Raw genomic sequence first — 25,488 nt, forward strand, 5'->3', positions numbered from 1 at the left:
CAAACACTACCACTGAGCTGCGGCTCCAAATCCATGGGGCAGGAGGGAGGGTAGTTATTGTTGGCGGTTTCATTTTGTTTTGTCTGTCTGAATTTGTTATGAAAACTGGAAAGCAGGTTTGATCATCTTATAATAACTGTTTTTTTAGATATTAAAGCTTTATAATTGGAATTTTATTGTTATTACATATTTACAATAAAAGAACTTTAAGAAAGCAAATATTTAAGTAAGATTTGATATGCTGTATGCTGTGTGTATTCAGACAGTGTACTGATTTCCATACCTATTTAAAGTCATTTCCACTAACAGTCTCTCACTCTCTTTTTAAAGCAAACTCTGCGCAACTTATTGAGCAAATTTTCTCCTTCCTTTTCTGCTGAAATTAAACAGTTAAATCAACAGTATGAGAAACAATTTCATAAGTGGATGCTGCAATTACAGTAAGTATTACAAACCATTGCACAATAAAAAATAATGTGTATGTGTATATCTTTGTGTTAAAACATAATTTAGTTTATTTGATTGTCAAGTTGGCACTATACCTCAATAGTAGACTGCTTACTTTGCATGTGTGAAACCCTAAAAAGAAAAAATAGTACATTTGATTTCTTATTTTCCTTTGTATTTTTGTTGTGGTGGTAGTTTTGTTTTTTGTGGGGTTTTTTTTGGTCTTTTTGAAACAGGGTCTTCTTGTAGCCCCAGCTAGCCTGGAACTCACTATGTAGACCAGGCTGGCCTTGAACTCACAGAGCTCTACCTGCCTCTGCCTCCCAAGTGCTGGGACTGCAGGCCTATGCCGCCACATCTAGCTTCCTTTGTTTTGTTTTGTTTTGTTTTTTATGTGTATGAGTGTTATACCTGCATGTGTTTAAGTACACCAGTGTCATGCAGTGCCGTAGGAGGACAGAAGAGGGCATCAGATCCCCTGGAACTGGAGTTACTGATGGTCTTTAGCCTCCATATGGGTGCTGGGATTCGATCCTGGGACTTCTGCAAGAAGAGCCAGTGTTCTTAACTGCTAAGCCATCTTCCAACTCCAGTTCTAGCTCTTGATAGGTAGAAGCAGGAGGATCAAGATTTCAGGGTCACCTCAGCTGCATAGTAAGTTCATGGCCAGCCTGGGCTGCATGAGATTCTGTCTCAAAAAAAACAAAAATTAAGAAATGAGAAAAAGCTGTAAGTGCTTTAAATGTACACTGATATAAGCATATATATATATATATATATATATATATATATATATGATGCCAGGTGTGGGGGCGCACACCTGTAATCCAGCTTCTGGGAGAATGGGTCTCCCTGTAGCCCCAGCTGTCCTGGAACTCACTATGTAGACCAGGCTGGCCTCAAACTCACAAAGATCTGCCTGCCTCTGCCTTCCAAGTGCTGAGATTAAAGGTGTGCCCCACCACGCCCAGCCCCTTTTTTGGGTCTTTTTGAGACAGGGTCTCCCTGTAGTCCCTGCTGGCCTTTAACTCACTATGTAGACCAGACTGACCTTGAACTCACAAAGATCCGCCAGCCTCTGCCTCCCAAGTGTGGGAATTAAAGGTGTGTGCCACCATGCCCGGCATACCTACACATTTACAAATGTATAGTCACGGTGGAAAATAAGAAAGCAGATATAAAGATGGACCCGAGTCACTTAGGAAGACCATGTCAAAATTGAAAACAACAATAACAAAAAAAGGCTGGGGCTCTATCTCATTGTAGAGTTTGTACTTAGTATTTGTGAGGTCTTAGGTTCATTTTCTGTGTGGGAGGGAGGAAAGGAGAGTACGGATTGAGCATGATTAGAGGCAGGGAGACAAAAAGCAGAGAAACAGAAACCAAGCAAGCAGTTGTAGCAATAAGAACATGGAGATTATCACAGTTGACCCTGGGTTATTTTTAGCATTATGTCCAGTGTTTATATTGGGAAAAGAATGATTATCTTCCCGGCGAGGACCTCAAGTTTTCTTGGTAGCTATGGATGTGTGCACTATGAATTTGTACAACAGTTCTGTGCTTTTATCCCATTCCCCGGCCTACCAATTTGTCCTTTTAACAATGTCAACTCAGGATAGCTTGATTTGCTTTGCTTCTCAGTCTGGACCTATAGTCAGCTACTTAATGGACTTGCTAGCACTCTTAATTCCCTTGCCTCTTTCAGGTTTTTGGACCTTGCTAATACCTTCCAGGGTAATATCATTCCTGTTCTATTTCTGGGCTATCTTGCATTCCTGAGGGTAGGATATCAGATAAATACTGTGTCTGACTGGTCTCTCTATAGATAATTACAGATATGGGGCTGGAGAGATGGCTCAGCAGTTAAGAATACTGACTGCTCTCGCAGAGGACTTGCACCCACATGGTGGCTAACAACCATCTATGACTCTAGTTCCAGGGGATCCAACACCCTCTTCTGATTTCCTTGGGCATTGCATGACACAGGTGCACTTACATACAGGCAGGAAATACATTCATACACATAAAAAATTCTTTTAAAATAATTATGTACGTGGATTTGACCCCATTCACTCTCCCACTGGCTTGGCTTCTCTTGTTCTTTTTAGGTAAACGGTTCTCCTGAGTGTTATCTCCGACTCAGCAGCAGCAGTAGATGTAACTATCAGAATATATGTTGGAACATCCCACCTGGATGGTCTATAAATAACTGAATATACATAAAATTGACATCATCTGATTAACAGTCTCTCCTGTGCCCCCTACCTAGCACAGGACACATCAGTCACCCCATTTGTGTAATTATCTGTAACAGAAAACTTTTAAAAAACAAATTTTTTTTACTTACTATTTTTTAAAGTATATATATATGCCATGGAGGTCAGAAGAGGGCATCAGAGTCCCCTTGGAACTGGAGTTAAGGACAGTTCATAGCCACCATGCTGGGAATCAAACCCGGGTCCTCTGCAAGAGCAGTCAGTGCTCTTTACCACTGAGCCATCTCTCCAGCCCCTTATTTATTATTTTTATGTATATGAGTGTGATGCTTACATGTAGGTAGGTGCACCCATGTAGTGCAATATCCAAGGAGGTCAGAAGAAGTCATTGGCTCTCCTGGAACTGGAGTTATGGACAGTTGTTAGCTGCCATGTACGTGCTGGGAATCATACCCAGGTCCTCTGCAAGAGTATTCAGTGCTCTTAACACTTAAGCCATCTCTCCAGCCCAGTCATATCCCCAATTTCTTCTGATCAGAAGTTCTTTGAAAAAATGTTGATGTGGTCTGCCTTCACCAGTCGAAGAATAGAATCATCTGACTCACCCATCCTGTGAGTGGCCCTGCATATAGCTTGGGTTTTAAATTGACCTTTAAACCTGCCAGTTACCTTGCCAACCTCGGCCACATTCATCTGGGTGGATGTGTGGTCCTTTGCACCAATGATGCAGTTGTTCGTGGTTTCCACGTGATGTACAGGTCCACAAATTCTCCCACTCCAGGCCTGCTTCCTGCTTCCTCCAAATCCAGCATGAGTACCAAAAGCAACTGTGTTTACTGAAACACCTTTTCTTCATCCTCTATATTAATCAGTCTAAATCCTATTATTTTGCCCTCCCACAAAGCTCTGAGCATTTTACAGTTTTCTTTATGATAGTTAATTCAAATCTACCATCTTTGGCTTTTGTTTCCCTTCACTATTCCCTAACAAGTGTGATCTTTCTAGAATGATAGATGCTTTCCTGCTGAAATCCTTTCAGTTAACACTGTATTCTTTTAAAAGCTCATTTTTTTCATGATAAAGTTAATATTTTAGTGTGATTTACCTTTCCAATTTAATTTGTTTCTTTAATTTTTTTTATTATTATTTTTTTTTTTTAATGTGTATGTGTATATTACCTGCATGTAGGTAAGTGCACCCATGTTGTGCAATGCCCGTGGAGGACAGAAGAGGCCATTGGATCCCCTGGAACTGGAGTTTCAGACAGTTGTTAGCTGCCATGTGGGTGCTGGGATTTGAACCTGGGTCTTCTGGTCTTCTGCAAGAACAGCCAGTGCAAAGTGCACCTATGTCATGCAGTGCCCATAGAGGTCAGAAGAGGGTGTCAGATCCCTTGTAACCAGAGTTACAGATGGTTATTAGCTGCCATGTGGATGCTGGGAATTGAACCCAGGTCCTCTGGCAGAGCAGCCAGTGCTCTTAACCACTGAGCCATCTCACCAGCCCTTACTCTATTAATTTCAAATCTGCTTTAGCCTTCCTTTAATGTTTAGTACTGATCCTAGTCTTTCTTGTTTCCAGGAATGAAGGGAGAAAAGTCAGCAAAAAAGTTGAAACTAAGTTTTCATGTAGGCAATAAAACAGTGTCTTTTCTGTGTATTACTTGGGAGTCAATAATTATTTAGATGACTTAGTACTTTTTACTTTTTTTCATTTATTTTTATATTTATGAGACAGGACCTCACTATGTAGCCTGGCTGGCTTCAAGAATGTAGTACTTCTTCTGTCTCCCAGGTGCTGGGATTTCAGGTGTACATCACTTATTTAGCCTTTTATTTTTATTTTATTCATTTATGGGTTTTTTTCTGTAATCTTTATTAGCTTTAAAAAAAAAAAATGGTTGAGGCCAGGTGCAGTGATGCATGCTTTTAATCTCAGCATTCAGGAGGCAGAATCAAGTGGATATCTAGCTGGGGCTACAGGAAGACCCTGTCCCAAAAAAATAAAACAATAACAAAAAAAGGTTAATAATAAAGTTGGCAATTGGAAGCTTTAAACTTTAATTTCATGAATGCTATCTTTCCTAACAGCCTTGGGTTCAACATTGTGCTTTATGGTTTGGGTTCTAAGAGAGATTTACTAGAAAGATTTCGAACCACCATGCTTCAGAATTCCATTCATGTTGTCATCAATGGCTTCTTTCCTGGAATCAGTGTGAAATCAGTAAGTCTCAAAACTGCTCAAAGGAATAACATTATATCCTTTGCCAAGCTATAACCTCACAGTAGTGAGGATGTTGTTTCTGTTCCCAAACATTAAATAAAAAAGATTTTGTTTCAACTTTCACACTTGTTAGATTGCACAGTGTTAAGATCATGTGTTTAGATTCAAAGCAATCTAGCTTTGAAATTCCATCTTTGAATTTCTTACTGTGAAACTGACCATGGGATAAGGGAAGTAAAGAGAATCTGAGTTCAGTCCCCTGAGCTCAAGTTAAAGAAGAAAAAGTCAGGTGTGGTAGTGTGTACTGGCGAGGCAGGGATAGACTGAGCCCCAGAGCTCATCGGCCAGTCAGCCTAGCCTCCTTGGTGAGATCTAGGCCAATGAGAGACCCTATCTCTAAATAAATAGATAGGTAGGTAGACAGCACTTGAGGAACAAGACCCACGTTTGTCCTCTGTACGCCACATGTATGTGCACCTATACAAACACACGTAAATGAAACTTAAATGTCTTAATCCTTAGAAAAATGCTACCTTTATTTACTATACCAAGTTATCATTGGAATGTCCAAGAATAGGATTATAGATCTGCAATTACATTTTCATGTCATTTTTGGCATATTAAAAATATAAATAGTGGATAGTTTTATAGAACATTTATCAGACTACTTCAAATGTTCATGATTTTTTCTTTTATTTTTTTCTTATTTTTATGTCTATGAGTATATTGCCTGCATGTATGTAGTGCACTGTGTTGTGCAGTGCCTGCAGAGGTCAGAAGAGAGCATCAAATTCCTGTGGAACTGGAGTTAAGGATGGTTGTTAGCCACCATGTGGGTGCTGGGAATTGAACCCAGGTCCTCTGCAAGAGCAGTCAGTGCTATTAACTGCTGAGCCATCTCTTCAGCCCCATGTTCATGATTTTTATCATTTGAGAATTAAATCAATTTTTGGTGGTGGATATTAAGCTACATAGTGTTGCTTGTTTACTATTATTAGTGTTTGTGTCTTGTTGCTTTTGACGAATTCATAGATTTCTGCTTTTTCTTACTGTTTTCCCCCCATCCTCTTACATTATTTTTTCACTTTGCTATTCTTCTCTGTTTCCTTTCAGCCATAAATGAATTAAACCAAAAAATGAATTAAATATACTTAAGTACCCAGTGAAATTTTCAGTGATTTTTTTTAAACTATGAGAAATCCAAAATCATTTTTAATTTATAAAAAAGGATTAATTTGCTAATTGTATTTATCCTATCTGACAGAATAAATTGAGTTGATATGGTACCTCTTACATTTTTATGATGTAGATCCTGAATTCTATAACCGAAGAAGTCCTCGATCATGTGGGTACGTTCCGAAGTGTGTTGGACCAGCTAAACTGGATAATAAACAAATTTAAAGAAGGTAACATAAATAATCTGTAGTTTTCAGGGTAAAGTTGAACATATACGTTTCCATATTTATGCAATTACATACAAAAATTATTGTTTTAATATGAATAGTCAAGTCAGTGCCAACTTAGACATCTCTAAAATCATTTATCCTTTTTATGAATTTGTTCTACAAATTTCACCTAATTGAAAGGAGTTACTCATACTGTCTTAACTCTGTATCCTGTTATTTCAGACTACTTTTTCCTTTTGTTTTGTCAGTGTGAAGTGCCTATAGCTGACTGGTGCATCTTTGACATTTTATATTTAATATTTTAGGCTTGTGTACATGTTTATGTGTGTGGAGGCCAGAGGTTAGCATGAGGTGTCTTCCTCAGTCACTCTCTAACTTTTTTTTTTTTTTTTTTTTTTTGGTCTTTTTGAAGCAGGGTCTCCCTGTAGCCCTAGCTGGCCTGGAACTCACTATGTAGACCAGGCAGGCCTTGAACTCACAGAGATCCACCTGCCTCTGCCTCCCAAGTGCTTGGGACTACAGGTGTGCGCCACCATACCTGGCTTCTACCTTATTTTTTAAGGCATTCTCTCACTAACCCTGGATCCACCAACTCCACTAGACTGGCTAGCCAGCAAGCCTCAGGGATCCTCTGTCTCTGCCCCCGCCCCCCACACCACCACTGGAATTGCAGACGGAAACTACTGCACCCAGCCTTTTTAAAAAATGGATCCTGAGGATTGAACTCAGGGCCTCATGCTTCCCATTTCTCCAGTCCCATATATTAATATTTTTATAAAACATTTTTATGCCTGGGACTGGGTTTTGTGGCTCGTTTGTAGAGCTCTTGCCTAGCATTATATGCAAGACTAGGTTTGGTTTTCAGAACGACACGTGAAAAAACAAAACTAGCAAAACATTATTATTTATGTGTAGGAGTGTTTGCCTTCATGTATATATGTGCACTGTGTGTGGACTTGGTGCTTGTAAAGGCTGGAAAGGGGTGTCAAATCTGCTGGAATTCATTGTGAGCTGCCATGTGTGTGCTGAGACCCAAACCTGGCTCTAGTACAAAATCAGCAAGTGTTCTTAATGGCTGAGCTATCACTTCAGTCGCAAGATAATCTTATATACTATAGAATCTCTGGGTTGGTGAAGTGACTCACTGGGAGGAGGCAGGGTAAGAGCACTTGCATAGCAAGTATGAAAACCTGAGTCAAATTTTGAGTACTTGTATAAAAGCCCATGTGCCTGTAACTCCAACGTTGGGGAGTTGGAGGTAGGTGGATCCTAGGCGCTCACTGGTCCGTCAGCCTAGCTGAACTAGTGAGCTTCAGGTTCAGTGAGAGACTCTATCTCAGGGGCATAAGGCAGACAGCAAGAAGACACTCAACATCCATGGCCTCTGCATGCATGTACATGCATGGGCATGTACACTGGCAGTCATGTGCACGTGCAGACACACACACACACACACACACACACACACACACAACTAAATGAAAATAGATTCTGTGTGTTTAAGATCTGTAGAATGGGAGGAGGGATTTGGTAGTCTGGGTGTGATGTTTTGCTTGTATAAGCGTATCAAAAAATTGTAAAGAATATTCAGGCTCTAACTAGGATAGTAACTGTCAGTTGTTTTGCCGGGAGTGGTGGTGCATGCCCTTAATCCCAGCAGAGGCAGGCTGATCTCTGAGATGGAGGCCAACCTAATCTACACACTGAGTTCCAGGTCAGCTGGGGCTACAGGGAGACCCTGACTCAGAAATCCCAAAAACTGGGGTTGGAGAGATGTCTCAGCAATTAAGAGCACCGGCTGCTCTTGCAGAGGACCTGGGTTCAGTTCCTAGCACCCACATGGTGACTAACAAACATCCATACTTCAGTTCTAGGGGATCTGACACCCTCTTCTGACCTCCCCTGGTATTTCACAACACAGGTATACCTACATATGTGCAGGCAATATACTCATATGCATAAAAATAAAAACAATAAATAAAATATGTTTTTTAAAAAAGAACAAAAACAGAACTAGAGAGATGGCTTAGCGGTCAAGAGCACAGACTACTCTTACAGAGGACCCAGGTTCAATTCCCAGCACCCACATGGTGGCTAAAAACTGTCTATAACTCCAGTTCCAGGGACTCCCAACACCTTCTTCTGACCTTCAGAGCCATTTCATGACACAGGTGCGCTTAGACACATGCAGGCAATACAGGAATACACATAAAATAAAAATAATAAAGTCAGATGTGGTGGCACATGCCTTTAATCCCAGCACTCGGGAGGCAGAGGCAGGCAGATATCTGTGAGTTCAAGGCCAGTCTGGTCTACATAGAGAGTTCCAGGCCAGCTGGGGCTGCAGGGAGACCCTGTCTCAGAAAGACCCAAAAACAATTAATTTTAATTACTAATAAAATATTTTTTTAAAAGAAGCCCCCCCTCCCCCAAAATTCCAAAGTACAGTCAGTTTTCACTCACTATTCACATATTGTGTGCACTTATCCTTTGGTATCCAAGGGAAGATTGGTTCTAGAACTTCTTGTGGATACCAGAATATGCAGGTGCTCAGGTTCCTTAAAGAAAGTGGCATATTTGGGGCCAGCAATATGGCACTGAGTTCAATTCCAGGAACACACATGGTGGAAGGAGAGAACTTGACTGCTGCAAGTTGTCCTTTGACCTTCACACCTGCTTCAAGTTGTCCTCTCACCATGGAACCCTCCCTCATATGCACACAAAATACATAAATTTTTAAAAGATGTGTTTGTATATAACCAATGCATATCCTCCTGCATACGTTAAATCATCTCAAATCAGTTGTCATCTCTAATGTAACATATACGCTATACTTGTTATGCCAAATTTAAGTATTGCCAGGGGGAAAAGCCTATATATGTTCAGTATAGCTACAGTTTTTTCAGATGTTTCAATCTATGGTTGAATCTGTGGATGTGGAACACCAAGATACAGAGAACTAAATATTTTTGTAAATTCATCTACTTAGTAATGTTCATTTTGTAGCTCTAAAACTGATATTGTTAACATTATTACAGTCAAACAGATATGTATGAAGCAGTAACTGAATTGCCTGGTGCACACATTCATACCTGAAGACAAAGTTGATACTGTAAACAATATTTTTCACATTTGTGATTTTATTGGTGATTTAACTTTTTTAAATGGCCCCCAATCATAGCACTAAAATACTTGATATTTCTAAAACAGAGAGGCTATAAGGTAATAGGGGGGCTGGGCGGGGGGGACTGTGTTATATAAGCGTACTTTGGGTATGAGTTACAGTAAGCTATTAACTGTAAGTTCCATGTTAATAAATCAACAGTGTACAATAAAAATAAAATTGAACCAGGCATGGTGGCACACGCTTTTCATCCCAGCACTTGAGAGGCAGAAGCAGCTGGATCTATGAGTTTGAAGCCAGCCTAGTCTTCACTGGTGGTCAGCCAGGGCTACATAGGGCTACATACATACCTTTCTCAAAAAAAAAACAAAAAAATGAAATAAATAAAGTTGTAGGGGCTAGAGAGATGGTTCAGTGGTAAGAGCACTGGCTGCTTTTGCAGAGGACCCAAGTTCCATTCCCAATACCCACATGGCAGCTCACAACTACGTGTAACTCCAGTTCCAGGAGATACAACTCTCTCTTTTGGCCTCTGTGGGCAATGCACACATGTGGTGCACATACATACATCACTCATAAAATTAAAGTAAAATAACCCCCCCCCCAAAAAAAAAACAACAATGTTTTCTTTAGGGCCTAATTCAAGTGATAATCATGTCTTACCTATTTTAAGAATAAGTAACATTGGGGGGTTTGTTGTTTTCTTTGTTTTTATTTTTATGTGTGTAAGTGTATTGCCTACATGTATGTGAGTACATCCATGTCCTGCAATGCCACAGAGGTCAGAAGAGGGCTTCGGATTCCCCTGGAACTAGAATTAAGGATGGTTGGTAGCCACCATGTGGATGCTGGGAATCGAACCCGGGTCCTCTACAAGAGCAGTCAGTGCTCTTAACCACTGAGCCAGCTCTCGAGCCCCATCAGTAGGTTTTTCAATAAGTTGCATACTCCTTAGTAGAAGTTTTATTGCTATTGTTGGGTTGGGGGGGGTGTTGTTTTTTTTTAATTTGTTTGTTTGTGAGATGGAGTCTTGCTCTGTTGCCCAGGCCAGTCTCAAACTGCTAAGGCACAAGTGATACTCTCACCTCTGCCTCCTGAGTAGCTGGGACAATCATAGTTCACCATACTCAGCTAACACTGTTACTCTCTCCTACCCTACTTTAGTACCTAAGCATTGTATGTAGTAGGACTTTATAGTCTTCACTGAAAGCAGTAATTGGATTCCCTTTCCTTTCAGATTCTTCTTTAGAACTCTTCCTTCTTATCCACAATTTGGATAGCCAAATGTTGAGAGGAGACAATAGCCAACAAATTATTGGACAGTTGTCATCTTTGCAAAACGTGTATCTTATAGCATCTATCGATCACCTCAATGCTCCTCTCAGTAAGTTAAATACTGCTATTTTTCTTTATGAGAGATTAGTCTTAACAAAATTTTCTGATTTTTCAGTATGACTTTAGTTTGTGAAAAAGACACAGGTGCCAAAAGGTTATTCTCAGTTTAATTTAAAATACAATTATTAGGACTGGAGAGATGGCTCAGCAGCTAAGAGCACTGCTTTTGCAGAGGACCTGGGTTTGAATGCCAGCACCCACATGGTAGCTAACAACTGTCCGTATTCCATTTCCAGAGGATCTGAAGCCCTCTTCTGTCTTCCATTGGCACCGCACAATATGGGTACACTTACATACATGCAGGAATAACACTCATTACATATAAAATAAACACACACACAAAAGATAAAATTCTTTTTTATTTTTGGGGGTTGTTAATTTTTATGTATATGAACATTTTGTCTGTCTATCTGTAAGTGTACCCATGTATACAATGCCCATGGAGGCTAGAAGAAGGCTGTCAGATCCCCTGGAACTGGAGTTATGGACAGTTACTAGCTACTATATAGGTGCTGGGAACTGAACTCAGTTCCTCTGCAACAAGAGTTAGTGCTCTTGGGGCTGGAGAGATGGCTCAGTAGTTAAGAACACTGGTTGTTCTTGCAGAAGACCCGGGTTCGAATCCCAGCACCCACATGGAAGCTAACAGCTGTCCGTAACTCCAGTCCCAGGGGATCCGACAGCCTCTTCTGACCTCCACAGGCATTGCACAACACAAGTATACTTACCTACATGCAGGCAATGCATGCATACACATAAGATAAAAATAATAAAATTTTTTTAAAAAAAGAATGCTCTTAATTACTGAGCCATCTCTCCAGCCCCTAGAATATAATTCTTGAAAATAAAAATTCATATGCTTAAAAAAGTATATTTCACATCTAAAATTACTAAGGAAGAAGAAACCCATTATTTTGGGTTTCATTCAACTTTTTATAGTATTGTAGCATTTATTTCATGAATTTGAAGGGTTTGTAGTAACTGTAAAATAAAGGTAAAATTTTTTGTAAAACAAAAAGGTAAAATTAAGTTTTTCAAAGAATTCCTTGATGATACTAAGATATTTTAATGTGTATTAAATATTCAAGTAAAAATTCAGATGTTAGCCAGCTGAGGTGTCTCATATTTATAACCTTAGCATTTAAGAAGCTAAGGCAGAAAGATTGTGAATTTGAGGCCAGCCTGTGCTACCTAGTGAGACCCTGTCTCAAAACAAAATAATCCAGATATCAACTGTCAGTGAATGCAGATTGTGAGTTATAGATTTAGATGAAGAAGTAACAAAAATGATACATTTTAGAATTTTTTTTTTTTTTTAGCTTACACACAGAGCCTTGTATGCTTTAAACAAGTACTTTACCACTAAGCTATATACCTAGCCTTAGGATGCTTTTTAAACTTTTAATGCTTTATCATTCTTTCCTGAAATAAAATATAGTAACATGATAATATGACAGTAATTTCTAATTCTTTTCTTTGATTGTGTTCTGTAGTGTGGGATCATGCAAAACAGAGTCTTTATAATTGGCTCTGGTATGAAACTACTACATATAATCCTTACACTGAAGAAACTTCCTATGAGAATTCTCTTCTGGTTAAACAATCCGGATCTCTACCACTTAGTTCTCTGACTCATGTGTTACGAAGTCTTACCCCCAATGCAAGGTAAGAATGAAACTATAAATAGTGTGAGTGTGTGTGTGTGTGTGTGTGTGTGTGTGTGTGTGTGTGTGTGTGTGTATACACATAGAAATATCTAGAGATATACATATGTACACATACATTTGAGGCCAGGACCACATGCCTAGGGATGGTACTGCTCACAGTAGACTGGGTTCTTCTGTATCTATTAACATTCAAGACAATCCCTCACAGACATGATCAGGCCAGCAGGGGCTATGGGGAGACCCTGTCTCAAAAAGACCAAATAAAAATAAATAATTCTTTTTCCCTGAATTAAAGTGTTTTAAGTTCTTTCGGTTTTTGTTTTTTTGTTTTTGTCTTTTTTAGGCGGTTTCTCTGTAGCCTCAGCTGGCTTTGTAGACCAGGCCGACCTTGAACTTACAGGGATCCTCCTGCCTCTGCTTCCCAAGTGCTGGGACTAAAGGCATGCAACACCACACCCAGCTAAGTTCTAATCAGAAAAAAATCAGGGTTTTTGTTGGATTTTCCTTCTTGTGTATCAGATGGGTTCTTGCTGTATTACTCAAACTAGAGATCTCTTGAACTCATGTCTTCAAGCAGTCTTGCTTCAGACTTCTTTGCAACTGGGACTATGGGGATGTGTTAGCATATCTACCTCATGTTTGACTTTAAAAGTTTTTGAGTGTGGGGCCTGGAGAGATGGCTCAGTGGTTAAGAACACTGACTGGTCAGTTCAAATCCCAGCACCCACAGGGCAGCTAACAGCTGTCCATAACTCCAGTTCAGGGGATCCAACAGCCTCTTCTGTCCTCTGCAGGCATTGTACAACACGGGTGCACTTACCTACATGCACGCCATACATGCATGCACATAAAATAAAGAATAAATATTTTTTTAAAAAAGTTTTTGAGTGTGTGTGTGCTATACATGTACATGCGTGCACATGTGTATAGACATAAAAAGGGAACCTCAAGTACTGTTGTTCCTCAAGTACTGTCAACTCTTTTGTTTGAGACAGAGATGCTCACTAGGACCTAGGGCTTGCAGAGTGGAAGCCTGGCCTCTTGCCTCCCTGTCATTGGGATCACAAAAGATTTATCGCTACACCTAGCTTCTTACATAGGTGCTGGAAATCAAACTCAGGTCTTCATGCTTGCATGGCAAGCATTTTACCAACTGAGCCATCTTCCCAGATCATCCTCTTCTTCATTCCCCCGTCCCTCACCACCACTAGAAGCTTTTTAATTACATGATAAAAATGAGTTAAAGACCAGCTATATAAAATGGCATATATAGTCTATTAATGTACAAATTTATTTCTGCACTACTTCATTCCCAAAAGATTTAAAATACATAAAATAAGATTTTTCTTTTTTTCTTTTTGAAACAGGGTCTTGCAGTAGCTTCAGCTGGCTTGGAGCTCACTATGTAGACCAGGCTGGCCTCGCCTCCCAAGTGCTGGGATTAAAGGTGTGAGCTACCACACCCAGCCTTAAAATAAGTTCTTAACATTTGGTGTTAGTAGCTGTTATCTTAGGGTTATGAAATTGATATTTTCCTTTTTAGACTTACAAGTTTTATAGTAGGGGAAAAATATTCCTAGATTAAAAAAGCTTTTCCTCTGTAAGGATATGAAAGGAACAGAAGATAATGAAGCCAGGCTAAGTATTTGGCATTTTCTATTCCATTGATTTGAATTCTTATTTTTTCTCCACAGGGGGATTTTTAGGCTACTAATAAAGTACCAGCTGGATAACCAGGATAACCCTTCCTATATTGGTATGAAATTATTTATGATATTTAATTGTGACTTTTCTTTACCCCTCTAATATGCCCAGTTTTTTAATCTAATGAGAGCTTTGCATTTCTCACAGTAATGATGAGTTGTAGTTCCATAGTGGGTTTGTTTGTCTGCCCAAACCTGTAGCTAGTTTTCAAGCATCTTTACAGATAATACTGCTGAATCAATTGTTTACCAGTGGGAATTTAATGATAAACCTGTTAATGTATAGCATAATGTATTTTAAATATTTTTGTTATTTTTATTTTATGTGTTATGCCTGCATGTCAGTAAGTGCACCCGTGTCTTGCAATGCCCGCGGAGGACAGAAGAGGCTGTCAGATCCCCTGGAACTCGAGTTACAGTTGTTAGCTGCCATGTGGGTGCTGGGATTCAAACCCCGGTCTTCTGCAAGAACAGTCAGTGCTCTTAACTGCTGAGCCATTTCTCCAGCTCTGTATAATGTGTTTTAATAAAATCCATGTACTGTAACCATGACTGTGCCAATTAACATATTAACATATTTTTCATATGAGGCATCTTGTTTTTTATCTCCCTTTGGCAAAAATAATATGTTGATATATGCAAACTAGTAATTGCATACTAGTTCCCACCTTAAAAGTCAGTTTTATTTACAGTTTTGTTTTTTTTTTTTAATGTGTATGTGTTTTGCCTGCATGTGTGTAAGTGCACTACATGCAATGCCCTGCAGAGGCCAGAAGAGGGTGTCGAATCCCCTTGAACTGGAGCTACATGTGGTTTTCAGCTACCATGTGGATGCTGGGAATTGAACCCAGGTCCTCTGGATGAATAGCAAGTGTTCTTAACTACTGAGCTATCTCTCCAGTCCTCTATTTACACTGTTTAAATACCCACAAGGTTATATCATACTTGGTCACAATTGATTACTTTCAGCAGTTGATTTTGTTTAAAATTCATAAACCAAAATTCAGCTTAGTGTTCTTTATATGGATATCTATGTATGGGGCCATGTATTAACTGCTAATTATGGGGCTGGAGAGGGCATTCAGCATTTAAGAGCACTTGCTGCTCTTGCAAAGGACTGGAATTTGGTTCTCAGCACCCAGTCAGATGGCTTACAACTACCTATAACTCCAGCTGCCTGATCTTATGCCTTCTTCTGGCTTTGGCAGGCACCCACATGCACATACAATCACATACACATTAATTAATTAACTAATTAATTACTTTTTTTTTTTTTTTGAGACAGGGTCACCTTGTAGCCCCAGCTGTCCTGGAACTCACTATGTAGACCAGGCTGGCCTTGAACTCACAAAGATCCGCCTGCCTCTGCCTCCCAAGTGCTGGGATTAAAGGCGTGCACCACCACACCCGGCAGTTAATTACATTTTAAAAATACTGATTATGCTTACATCTTTTCAACTCTCCAGGATTTTCTTTCCAAGATTTTTATCAGCGGTGTCGGGAGGCATTCCTTGTCAACAGTGATCTCACACTCCGAGCCCAGTTAACTGAATTTAGGGACCACAAACTTATACGAACAAAGAAGGTAATACTTCTGTTTTAGCATTGGATATGAATACATTTTTTTTTTCTTTCTTTTGTCTTTTTGAGACAGGGTCTCCCTGTAGCCCCAGCTGGCCTGGTACTCAATATGTAGAACCATGGTGTCCTTGAACTCACAGAGATCCACCTACCTCTGCCTGCCAAGTGCTGGGATTAAAGGTGTGTGCCGCCATGCCCAACATGAGTACATATTTATTTACCAAAGGCAAGGGTGGGTGAAATAGCCAGAAAGAAAAAAGAAGAAATGATGCCACAGAAGCCAGAGTAAGAGAAAATGAATAAAACTCTGCAGTGTCAGATGCTGCCAAAAGGCCAGGAAGCTGAAGATGGAAATGCCCAGGATTTAGGAATGTGGAATGGACTGTGTGGCGAAAGGAAGAAATGGACATTATAGATAACTCTCTGGAAAGATGATGTGTAGGGCACTAGTTGGAAGAATGAATCTAATGGAAGTTTGGGGAGGGGGGGCGGTGACAGGGTCTCCCTGTAACACCAGCTGGCCTGGAACTCACTGTGTAGACCAGACTGGCCTGCCTGGAACTCACAGGCCTGTCTTTGTCTCCCATGTGTTGGGATTAAAGGCATGTACCACCACGCCTGACTGGAAGATTTTAAAATAGGGATCATTAAATTCAAAGCCAGTAGGAAGGAACTTGTTGAAACAGGAACAAAGAACAGAGAAATGAGTACTCTCAGGTTCTGAAGAGGGCTGGAGGATGAAGGACCTAGCATTCATGTCCTACCACAGCCCATGGGCCATATGGGCCCCAGGATAACTGTGAATGTGGCCCAGCACAAAACCATTAACTTACTGAAAACATAAGATTTTGAGTGAATTTTTGTTTTTCACTTTGTGGCTTATTAGGCTCTCAAGCATGAACTTTACAGATCATAACTGGTGTGCAGTGTCAAAAGACTGGACATGCTCAAAAGCACAGTGATGTAAACAGCCTCTACTCGCCCTCTAGTTATGCTTATTTTCTGTTATAAAGTGGCTTAATTATATCTCACTGTTTTAAAATGGACACACATGTCTTGTGCACTTTGCCTTAATTTTTATACTTGGGTATTTATTTAAAATAATGCATCATGGGACTGGAGAGACGGTTCAGTGGCTAAGAGCACTGGCTGCTCTTGGAGAGAACCTGGATTTGGTTCCCAGTACCCACATGGCAGCTAACAACTATCCATAACTCCAGTTCCAGGGGATCTGACAGCCTCTTCTGACCTCTGCAGGCATTGCATGACATGGATGCACTTACATACATACAGGCAATATATTCATACACATAAAATTAACAAATGGGGGCTGGGGAGATGGCTCAGCGGTTAAGAGTACTGACTGCTCTTGCAGAGGACCCAGGTTCGATTCCCAGCACCCATATGGTAGTTAGCAACCATCTGTAGCTCTAGTTCCAGGAGATCTGACTCCTACTTCTGATAGCAACCATCTGTAGCTCTAGTTCCAGGAGATCTGACTCCTACTTCTGACCTCTGAGGGCACTGCATGACATGTGTGCACTTTTATGCATGCAGACAATAAATTCATACACATAAAATTAAAATAATAAAATATTTTTTAAAATAAAATATTGACTCAAAGAAATGAAATCCGTTTTTCTGTTACAGCTAACAATAGGAAGGTCCAAATACCTCCTTCACAAGAGACTAACATATAGTGTTTTTATGTCTCATAGGGAACTGATGGTGTGGAATATTTATTAATTCCTGTTGACAATGGAACATTGACTGATTTCTTGGAAAAGGAAGAAGAGGAGGTTTAAGCTGTCTTTGGACCTCATGTGGAAGGTTTATTGTACTCCAGCTGCTATTCCTCTGGTCAAAAATAATTGTTCTTCTAACATACAGGATTGAATATTGAAGGGAGGTTTCATCAATTTGAACTTTGATTAGCCTGGCTGGTATACTATTTCTAGTACTATGCAGTGGTTGTCCACTGGAAAAAATGTGCCTTTAATTTATTACTCTCTGGAGACTTCTTTCTGGGATGAACAGTGTGCTCAGGGATTATTTGGAACTGGGTGTTTTTGAATTCTTTTATACTAGATGTTATTCCTAATTTTTTGAGGGCCTTTCAACATTCCCAGAGCTGAATTACCGCAAGTGTGCTGCATGTTCCAGAGTGTGAACGTAGAAGGTCAGGAGTTGATGAATGTGTTCTATGTGTCAGAGTGATGGTACAGAGAAGGTAGGTCATCTCTTGCCTTTTATGAAATGACAAGAAAAGGTATAAATGGTGGTCAGCATTCTCCTTATGGACGGAGGCTGTATACTTAGGGATGGACACTATCCAGTTGAGATAGTGGAAAAAGTGTAAGACTTAGAGTATGTGTCCAATCTAGAAAGCATGTGAACTATGGACTGTGATATTGATTTTCATTGTACAAGTGAGAAGCCAGGCTAATAAAATCCTGAATTACATTTTAGTAATTGTTTTCAGGACAATAGAAAATAAAACCATTTCATTATTCGTATATATTAGCATATTTTTCTTAAATAACATGCAGGTGGGTAGCACTGTAATGGTTGGCTGATCCTGATTCTCTCTCAAGCAGACATAAAACTCATTGTAAGATACTTCCATTTTTTCCTAAACTGATGATCTCAAACCTGAATATTTATGTGAGCCTTTTTTCTTAGAAACAGTAAAAAGACCAAGCTTGGCCATTATTGTCAATTTATAGTCGTCACATACATCCTGAAATATTTCACACCTGCAAATGAAATTCATCATTAAAATAGCATTAATAAAATCTGTACTGCCTCAGTGTTGTTCATTTATTGCTAATCTTGTAAGCTCTTTCATGAAAATATTTCCAGAAATGCTTGGTATTTTTAAATAATTTCTTTGTGGCATATAATAATTTTTTTTAATTTTATTATTTTTATTTTATGTGCATGCGTGTATTGCCTATATGTAGGTAAGTGCGCCCATGTCGTGCAATGCCTGCGGAGGTCAGAAGAGGCTGTCGGATCTCCTGGGACTGGAGTTACGGACAGTTGTTAGCTGCCATGTGGGTGCTGGGATTCAAACCCGGGTCTTCTGCAAGAACAACCAGTGTTTTTAACTGCTGAACCATCTCTCCAGCCCACATATAATAATTTTATGAGATCTGTTAAAGGTTTAATTTTAGCCTGGTGTGGTGGTACACACTTTTAATCTCAGCATTTAGGAGTCAGATATAGGCAGATCTCTGTGAGATTGAGGCCAACCTGGTCTACCTAGGCAGTACCAGGCCAGTTGGGGCTACAGGGAGACCTTGTGTCAAAAAACCACAAAAGTTTAAATATAACTAGTGGCTAGTTAAAATATGTAAGCAAGTTTGTCCATGAGTACAATTTGATTTTTTTTCTTATTTATGCTGATTTATTGTTGGCTACTTACACCACAGCCCATGTGTGGAAGTCAGAAGACAACGGAATTGAACTCAAGTCATCAGGATTGGCAGCAAGCACCTTTACCCATGGAGCTATCTCACCAATCCTAAAAGTCTTTTGTTAATACTAAAGGATATTCAAGGAAAATTAATTTCCTTCTCATTTTCTTTCTTTTTTTTTCCCCCTTCTCATTTTCTTTCGTTTTTCCTTCTCATTTTCTTATCCCCAGCCCTTCAGGCAACCACTGATAGCAGTTTCTTAAGTATTCTTCCAGAAATAGTCTTACCTGTAAGAATGTCTGAAGCCAGCCATGGTGGCACCCACCTCTAGTTCCAGCACTTGGGAGGCAGAGGCAGGTGGATTCGTGAGTTCCAGGCCAGCTGGAGCTACACGGAGAGCCTGTCTGCAAAGGAAAAAAAAAGAAAAGAATGTCTCTCCTTTCAAAAATACAATAGTAGCCAGGCATGGTGTCCCAGTGCTTAGGAGGCAGAAGAGGCGGATCTTTGTGAGTTCAAGGCCAGCCTGGTCTACATAGTGAGTTCCAAACCAACTGGGACTACAGGCAGACCCTGTCTCAAAAAGATTAAAAAAAAAAAAACAATAGTAACAATACGTGGTAGTTTATACCTACAATCTCAACACCAGGGAGTCTGAGGCAGGAAGAAACCATGAGTTTAAGACAAACCTGGACTACTTGATAACTTCTAGACTAGGCTACAAGTGATATCCTGTCTCAACAAAGCAAAGTAATATTAAATCACATTAATAACATGAAACTTGCTGGTTTATACAGGGCTGGAAGCTGGCTGCTGGAATTACATGCACACACACACACAGATTTTTTTTTTTTTTTTTTTTTTTTTTTTTTTTTTTTTTTTTGTCTTTTTGAGACAGGGTCCACCTGTAGACCCAGCTGGCTTGGAACTCACTATGTAGACCACGCTGGCCTTGAAACTGGTAGAGATCCACCTGCTTCTGCCTTCCAAGTGCTGGGATTAAAGGGATTGCACCTACACACCCAGCTTTTTACATGGATGCTGGGTATTCAGACAGGTTCTCATGCTTACAGAGCAAGCACTGTTACCCACTGAGTTCTCTCTCCAGCCCCATGTACCTTGCATTTTTGCTTAATCTAGTTTATTGTAACTGTTACAATATGAAGATATAAAAAACATCTAATTACATACTGTGCATGTTTTTGCATTTGCCCTTCAATATCTACAAGTTTATTTTTTGTAATTTTTATTAATAGACATTACTGTTGATAAACAATACACTTGAATTACCAGTGTGTCATGAAAGAAATCAGGGAGGAAAGTTTTTTTAAGATTTGGTAGAATCTGCTCCTGGCATTTTCTTTGTTGGGGGAATTTACTAGTTAGTGCTTCAATGTCAATGATTGTTTTGGATCTATTTAACTTGTATATATCATCTTGATTTAATTTCCGTAGTTCAGCCAAGTGAAGTGACCCATGCCTTTAATCTCAGCACTTGAGAGGCAGGGGCAAGTAGATCTCTGAGATCAAGGCTACCCTGATCTACATTGTGAATTCCAGGCCAACTGGGGGCTACAGGGAAACCCTGTCTCAAAAGAAAAAAAAAAAATTGTTAGTTCCTGTGTGTCTGCTAATTTGTTCATCGTTCTAGAAATTTCTAGTTTTTTGGACTATGTTTTTCAAAGTATTCCAGAATGATTCTCTAAATTTCACTGGAATTTATAGTACTTCCCGTTTCTCATCTCTAATTTTATTAATGAGATCATCTTTTTCTTTTGGTTAGTTTGCCTAGGGACTTGTCAATCTTGTTTATTTTTTTCAAAGAATGCACACATTATTTGGTTAGTTCTTTTTAGTCTCCATTCATTAAATTCTGCCCTCATTATTTTTTGCTGTTTGCTGCTTTAGGGTTTGGATTGTTCTCATTTTTTCTAAGACTTGTTATGCATCCATAGATTATTTGATATCTTTTCTGATTAAAAATTTTTATTACATCTGTTTAGTGTGTGCGTGCCCACATGTGTGCATAACCATGCATGTGCCACAGTACATGTATTGAAGTCAGAAGATACTGGCAGGAACCAGTTCACTATGTGGGCTCTGAAGATTGAACTCAGGGTCCTCAGGGTTGGTGGTAACACCTTTACCTACTGAACCAGCTCACCAGTCTCTTTTATGATTTTTTTTAAATATAAGTATTCATAATTATAAACTTTCTTCCTAGAGCTGGCTTAACTGTGTACTTTAATTTTCCTTTGGTTCTAGGAAATTTTTAATTCTTCCCTGATTTTTTTTTTCCATGACTAGTCATTCAAGAGTGTGTTGCGGGGGCTACAGAGATGGCTCAGTGCTTAATAGCACTAGCTGCTCTTGCAGAGACCTGGGTTCAGTTCCCAGCACCCACATGGTGGTAACTCCGATCTAGGGGATCTCATGCCTTCTTCTGACCTCTGTGGGCATTGCACAACATGAATGCACCTACATACATGCAAGCAATACCCTTGTACACATAAAAATAAAAAATTTTAATAAAAAAATATTTCTTAGTGTGCTCAGTCTCCATTTATCATGTAGTTTTAGTTTTTCGTAACTAATGGTAGCCAGTTTTATTGTATTATGATCTGATAAGATGCAAGAAATTATTTTGATTTTGTAGTTGGTTAAGATTTGATTTGTTGCCCTATAATGTCTATTTTAGAATAGAAGATCTATTTCTATTTTAGACACCATGAGATGTTGAGAATGTAAATTCTGTATTAGATGAGGTATGGATATATATATATATATGTTAAGTCCATTTCATCTGTGGTTGTTACAGTTTTTCTGTTGCTATGACAAACACCAGGACCAAAAGCAACTTGGAAGGTGGGGGTTGGTGAGGACAGGGTTTATTTTTATCTTATATTTCTAGGTCACAGTCCGTCTTTGAGAGAAGTCAGACAGGAACTCACAGCAGGAACCTGGAGGCAGGAACCATGGCAGAGCACTACTGGCTCATACTTGGGCTTGCTGACTAGCTTTTTTATATAGCCCAGCCACACCTGGTGCCACCCACAGTGGGCTCCCACATCAGTCATCAGTCAAGATGATTCCTCATAGACATGGCCAATCTGATCAAGGCAATGCTTTGATTGAGGTTCCCTCTTCCCAGGCGACTCTAGGCTTGTCAAGTTGACAATAAAAGCTAACCAGTACAGTGGTATAGTTTAATTCTGATGCTTTTTTTTTTAAATTTGGATAATTATCAAGTAGAGTGTTGAAATCACCCACTATTATTGTATCAGGACCTGTCTGATTTTTTTGTGTCTAATATTAATGTTTGGTTTCTATAATTGGAGGCCCAACATTGGGGATATGGATATATATATAAATTGTTACAGATTTGGTGAAAGATTTGATGAATTATTCCATTAATATGTAGTGGTCTTTTTTTATATCTGATGACTGATTTTAATTTGAAGCCTATCAGGTATCAGGAAAGCTGTGCCAGCTTGGTTTTTGCTTCCATTCACTTTATTTTCCATCCTTTGACTGTATATGTGTGTCTTAACAAGAGAGGTGTATTCCTTAGAGGCAATAGATAGTTGGTTCTAGCTTTTCAATGTAGCCAAGCAATCTGCAACTCTACTAGTGAGTTGAGGCTATTTACATATTATGATATTTATGGATGGGTGTTAGTTGCCATGTGGGTGCTGGGATTCAAACCTGGGTCTTCTGAAAGAAGCAGTCAGTACTCTTTAACAGTTGAGCCATGTCTCCAGCCAGTTGTAGGCGTTGATTTTGTTTCTTTTTTAATATTTTATTATTTTTATTTTATGTGTATGAGTGTATTGCCTGTATGTAAGTAAGTGCACCCGTGTTGTGCAATGCCGAGGAGGTCAGAAGAGGGCTTCGGATGCCCCTGGAACTGGAGTTAAGGACGGTTTGTAGCCACCATGTGGGTGCTGGGAATCGAACCCAGGTCCTCTGCAAGAGCAATCAGTGCTCTTAACCGCTGAGCCATCTCTCCAACCCCAGTTGTTTTTGAGACAGGGTTTCCTTGTAGCCCCAGCCAGCCTGGAACTCACTATGTAGACCAGGCTGACCTCAATCTCAGAGATCCTCCTGTCTCTGCCTCTCAAATACTGGAATTAAAGGTATATCATGCCTGGTTATCTATGTACATTTTTAAACACTTTTTTAATATTTTATTTTCATTTTATGTGTAGAGTGTATTATCTGCATGTTTTGTGGGGTGCTTCACCAGAGATGACCACTCAAAGTTTTGCCAAATGAAAGTCGTTACTGTTGAGGGCCACTACACAAGGCTGTCAGGAACCCAACTGTGTAGCACCAAGTCATCTTTAGGGTAAGCTTTTATACAGAGAAAACATAACCAAGGGTGAAAAGTTTAAGTTCTCAAGCTTACAGGTAGAGAGTCCCCTTAACAATTTCTGTTCTATTAAGCAACAATTACTATTTTGTAAAAGCAAGCCAAGCATTACCTACAGAAGCCATAAATCTGCAGTTAGTAGGTGCACTCCAGGACACTGACCTGTTCTGAGACAACCAGGGTTCAGCTGACATGTGTTCCCATACCCTGGGCCAATTACCTGGAGAGACTGGAGTCGGCCTAAACTTTAACACGACATAGCTATGGTCAAGAAGGTGCCCTATTACACATGTATGTAAATGCACCCATGTATGCATTCCCCAAGGAGGTTAGAAGAGGGCATTGGATTCCCTTGGAACTGGAGTTATGGATGGTTCTTAGCCTAACTGCTGAGCCATCTCTCCAGCCCCATGTATCATTTTTTAAAAAGCAAAACAAACCTCTCCTGATACTGAACTTACCCTAAGACACATAGACAGACCTCATCACCCCAAAGAGGTTGCTGCCTAGAAATCTAGAAAAAAGTATCTAAGCTCACAAGGCTTTTTTTTTTGGTCTTTTTGAGACATGATCTCCCTGTAGCCCCAGCTGGCCTGGAACTCACTATGTAGACTAGGCTGGCCTCAAACTCACAGAGATCCACCTGCCTCTGCCTCCCAAGTGCTGGGATTAAAGGCATGTGCCACCACACCCGGCTAAGGCTTTCTTTGAAAAAAAATATTCATTTTTATATGTATGAGTGTATTGCCTGCATGTGTGTAAGTGCACCCCTGTTATGCAATGCCCTTGGAGGTCAGAAAAGGACATTGGATTCCCTGGAACTGGAGTTACAGTTGTTAGCCCCATATGGGTACTGGGAATTGAACTCAGGTCCTCTGCAAAAGCAGCCAGTGCTCTTAACCCCTGAGCCATCGTTCCGGCCCCAGTCAAGCCTTATTCTTTTTTTTTTTTTCTTTTTCCTGTCTTTTTTTGAGACAGGGTCTCCCTGTAGCCCCAGGTGGCCTGGAACTCACTATGTAGACCAGTTGGCCTTGATCTCTCAGAGATCTGTAAGTCAAAGACTTGTTTTGTCTTTTATCTTTTATAAAGATTTTATGTGTAAGGGTGCATATCTGTGTATGGATATATACACTAGCGCTGGTGTCTGTAGAGATCAGAAGAGGGTGTCAAATCCCCTCAAGGTGGGGTTATGTGCACTGTGAGCCATCATATGGGTGCTGGAAACAGAACTTGGGTCTTCTACATAAGCAGCAAGAGCTCTTAATTGCTGAGACATCTCTCCAGTCCCTTTTGTTTTGGTTTTGAGACAGGGTCTCAAGGTTATGTAGCCCAGGCAGGGCTTAAATTCATAATCTGCTTTTGCTTCCCAAATACTGGAGTTATAGGTGTGTACCACTATACCCAGCCCCATTTTTAAACTAGGTTTTAGGGGCTGGAGAGATGGCTCAATGGTTAAGAGCACTGGCTGCTCTTGCAGAGGACCCAGGTTTAATTCCCAGCACCCACATGGCAACTAACAACCATCTGTTAACTCCAGTTCCAGTGATTCAGAAGCTGCCTTCTAACCTCAGGCATTGCATGAAGTGGGTACACATACACACATGCAGGCAATACACTCACACATAAAATAAAAAATAAAATATTTGGGGGCTGGAGAGATGGCTCAGTGATTCACTAGCTGCTCTTCCAGAGGACCCAGGTCAGTAATTAAGAGCACTGTCTGCTCTTCCAGAGGACCCAGGTTCATTTCCCACATGGCAGCTAACGGCCATCTGTAACTCCAGGTCCATGGGCTCCAACACTGTCTCCTGGCCTATGCAGGCATTGCATGACACAGGTACATTCACTTGCATACATGCAGACAAAGCACTCATACACATAAATAAATCAAAAAAAATTATTAAAAAATGTTTTAAAATAAACCAATGGCAGAAATAA

General features: G+C 39.9%; 1 protein-coding gene and 1 pseudogene across 2 annotated transcripts; one reads left to right on the forward strand and one right to left on the reverse strand.

Moving 5' to 3' along the window:
- Positions 1–330: 330 nt before the first annotated feature.
- On the forward strand, positions 331–18,557 carry LOC103734288 (origin recognition complex subunit 2; the record flags this gene model as incomplete). Of its 2 annotated transcripts, XM_008833169.3 has the most annotated exon segments (8): positions 331–440; positions 4,754–4,886; positions 6,196–6,292; positions 10,654–10,800; positions 12,305–12,476; positions 14,173–14,234; positions 15,648–15,766; positions 17,481–18,557. In XM_008833169.3, coding segments are annotated over 8 exon segments (927 nt in total), but the record flags the coding sequence as incomplete, so codon positions are not given.
- On the reverse strand, positions 3,192–3,475 carry LOC103734482 (annotated as a pseudogene).
- Positions 18,558–25,488: the final 6,931 nt, after the last annotated feature.

The sequence above is a fragment of the Nannospalax galili genome, unplaced genomic scaffold (assembly GCF_000622305.1).
Source record: "Nannospalax galili isolate Female #2095 unplaced genomic scaffold, S.galili_v1.0 scaffold610, whole genome shotgun sequence".
Taxonomy (NCBI): Eukaryota; Metazoa; Chordata; class Mammalia; order Rodentia; family Spalacidae; genus Nannospalax; species Nannospalax galili.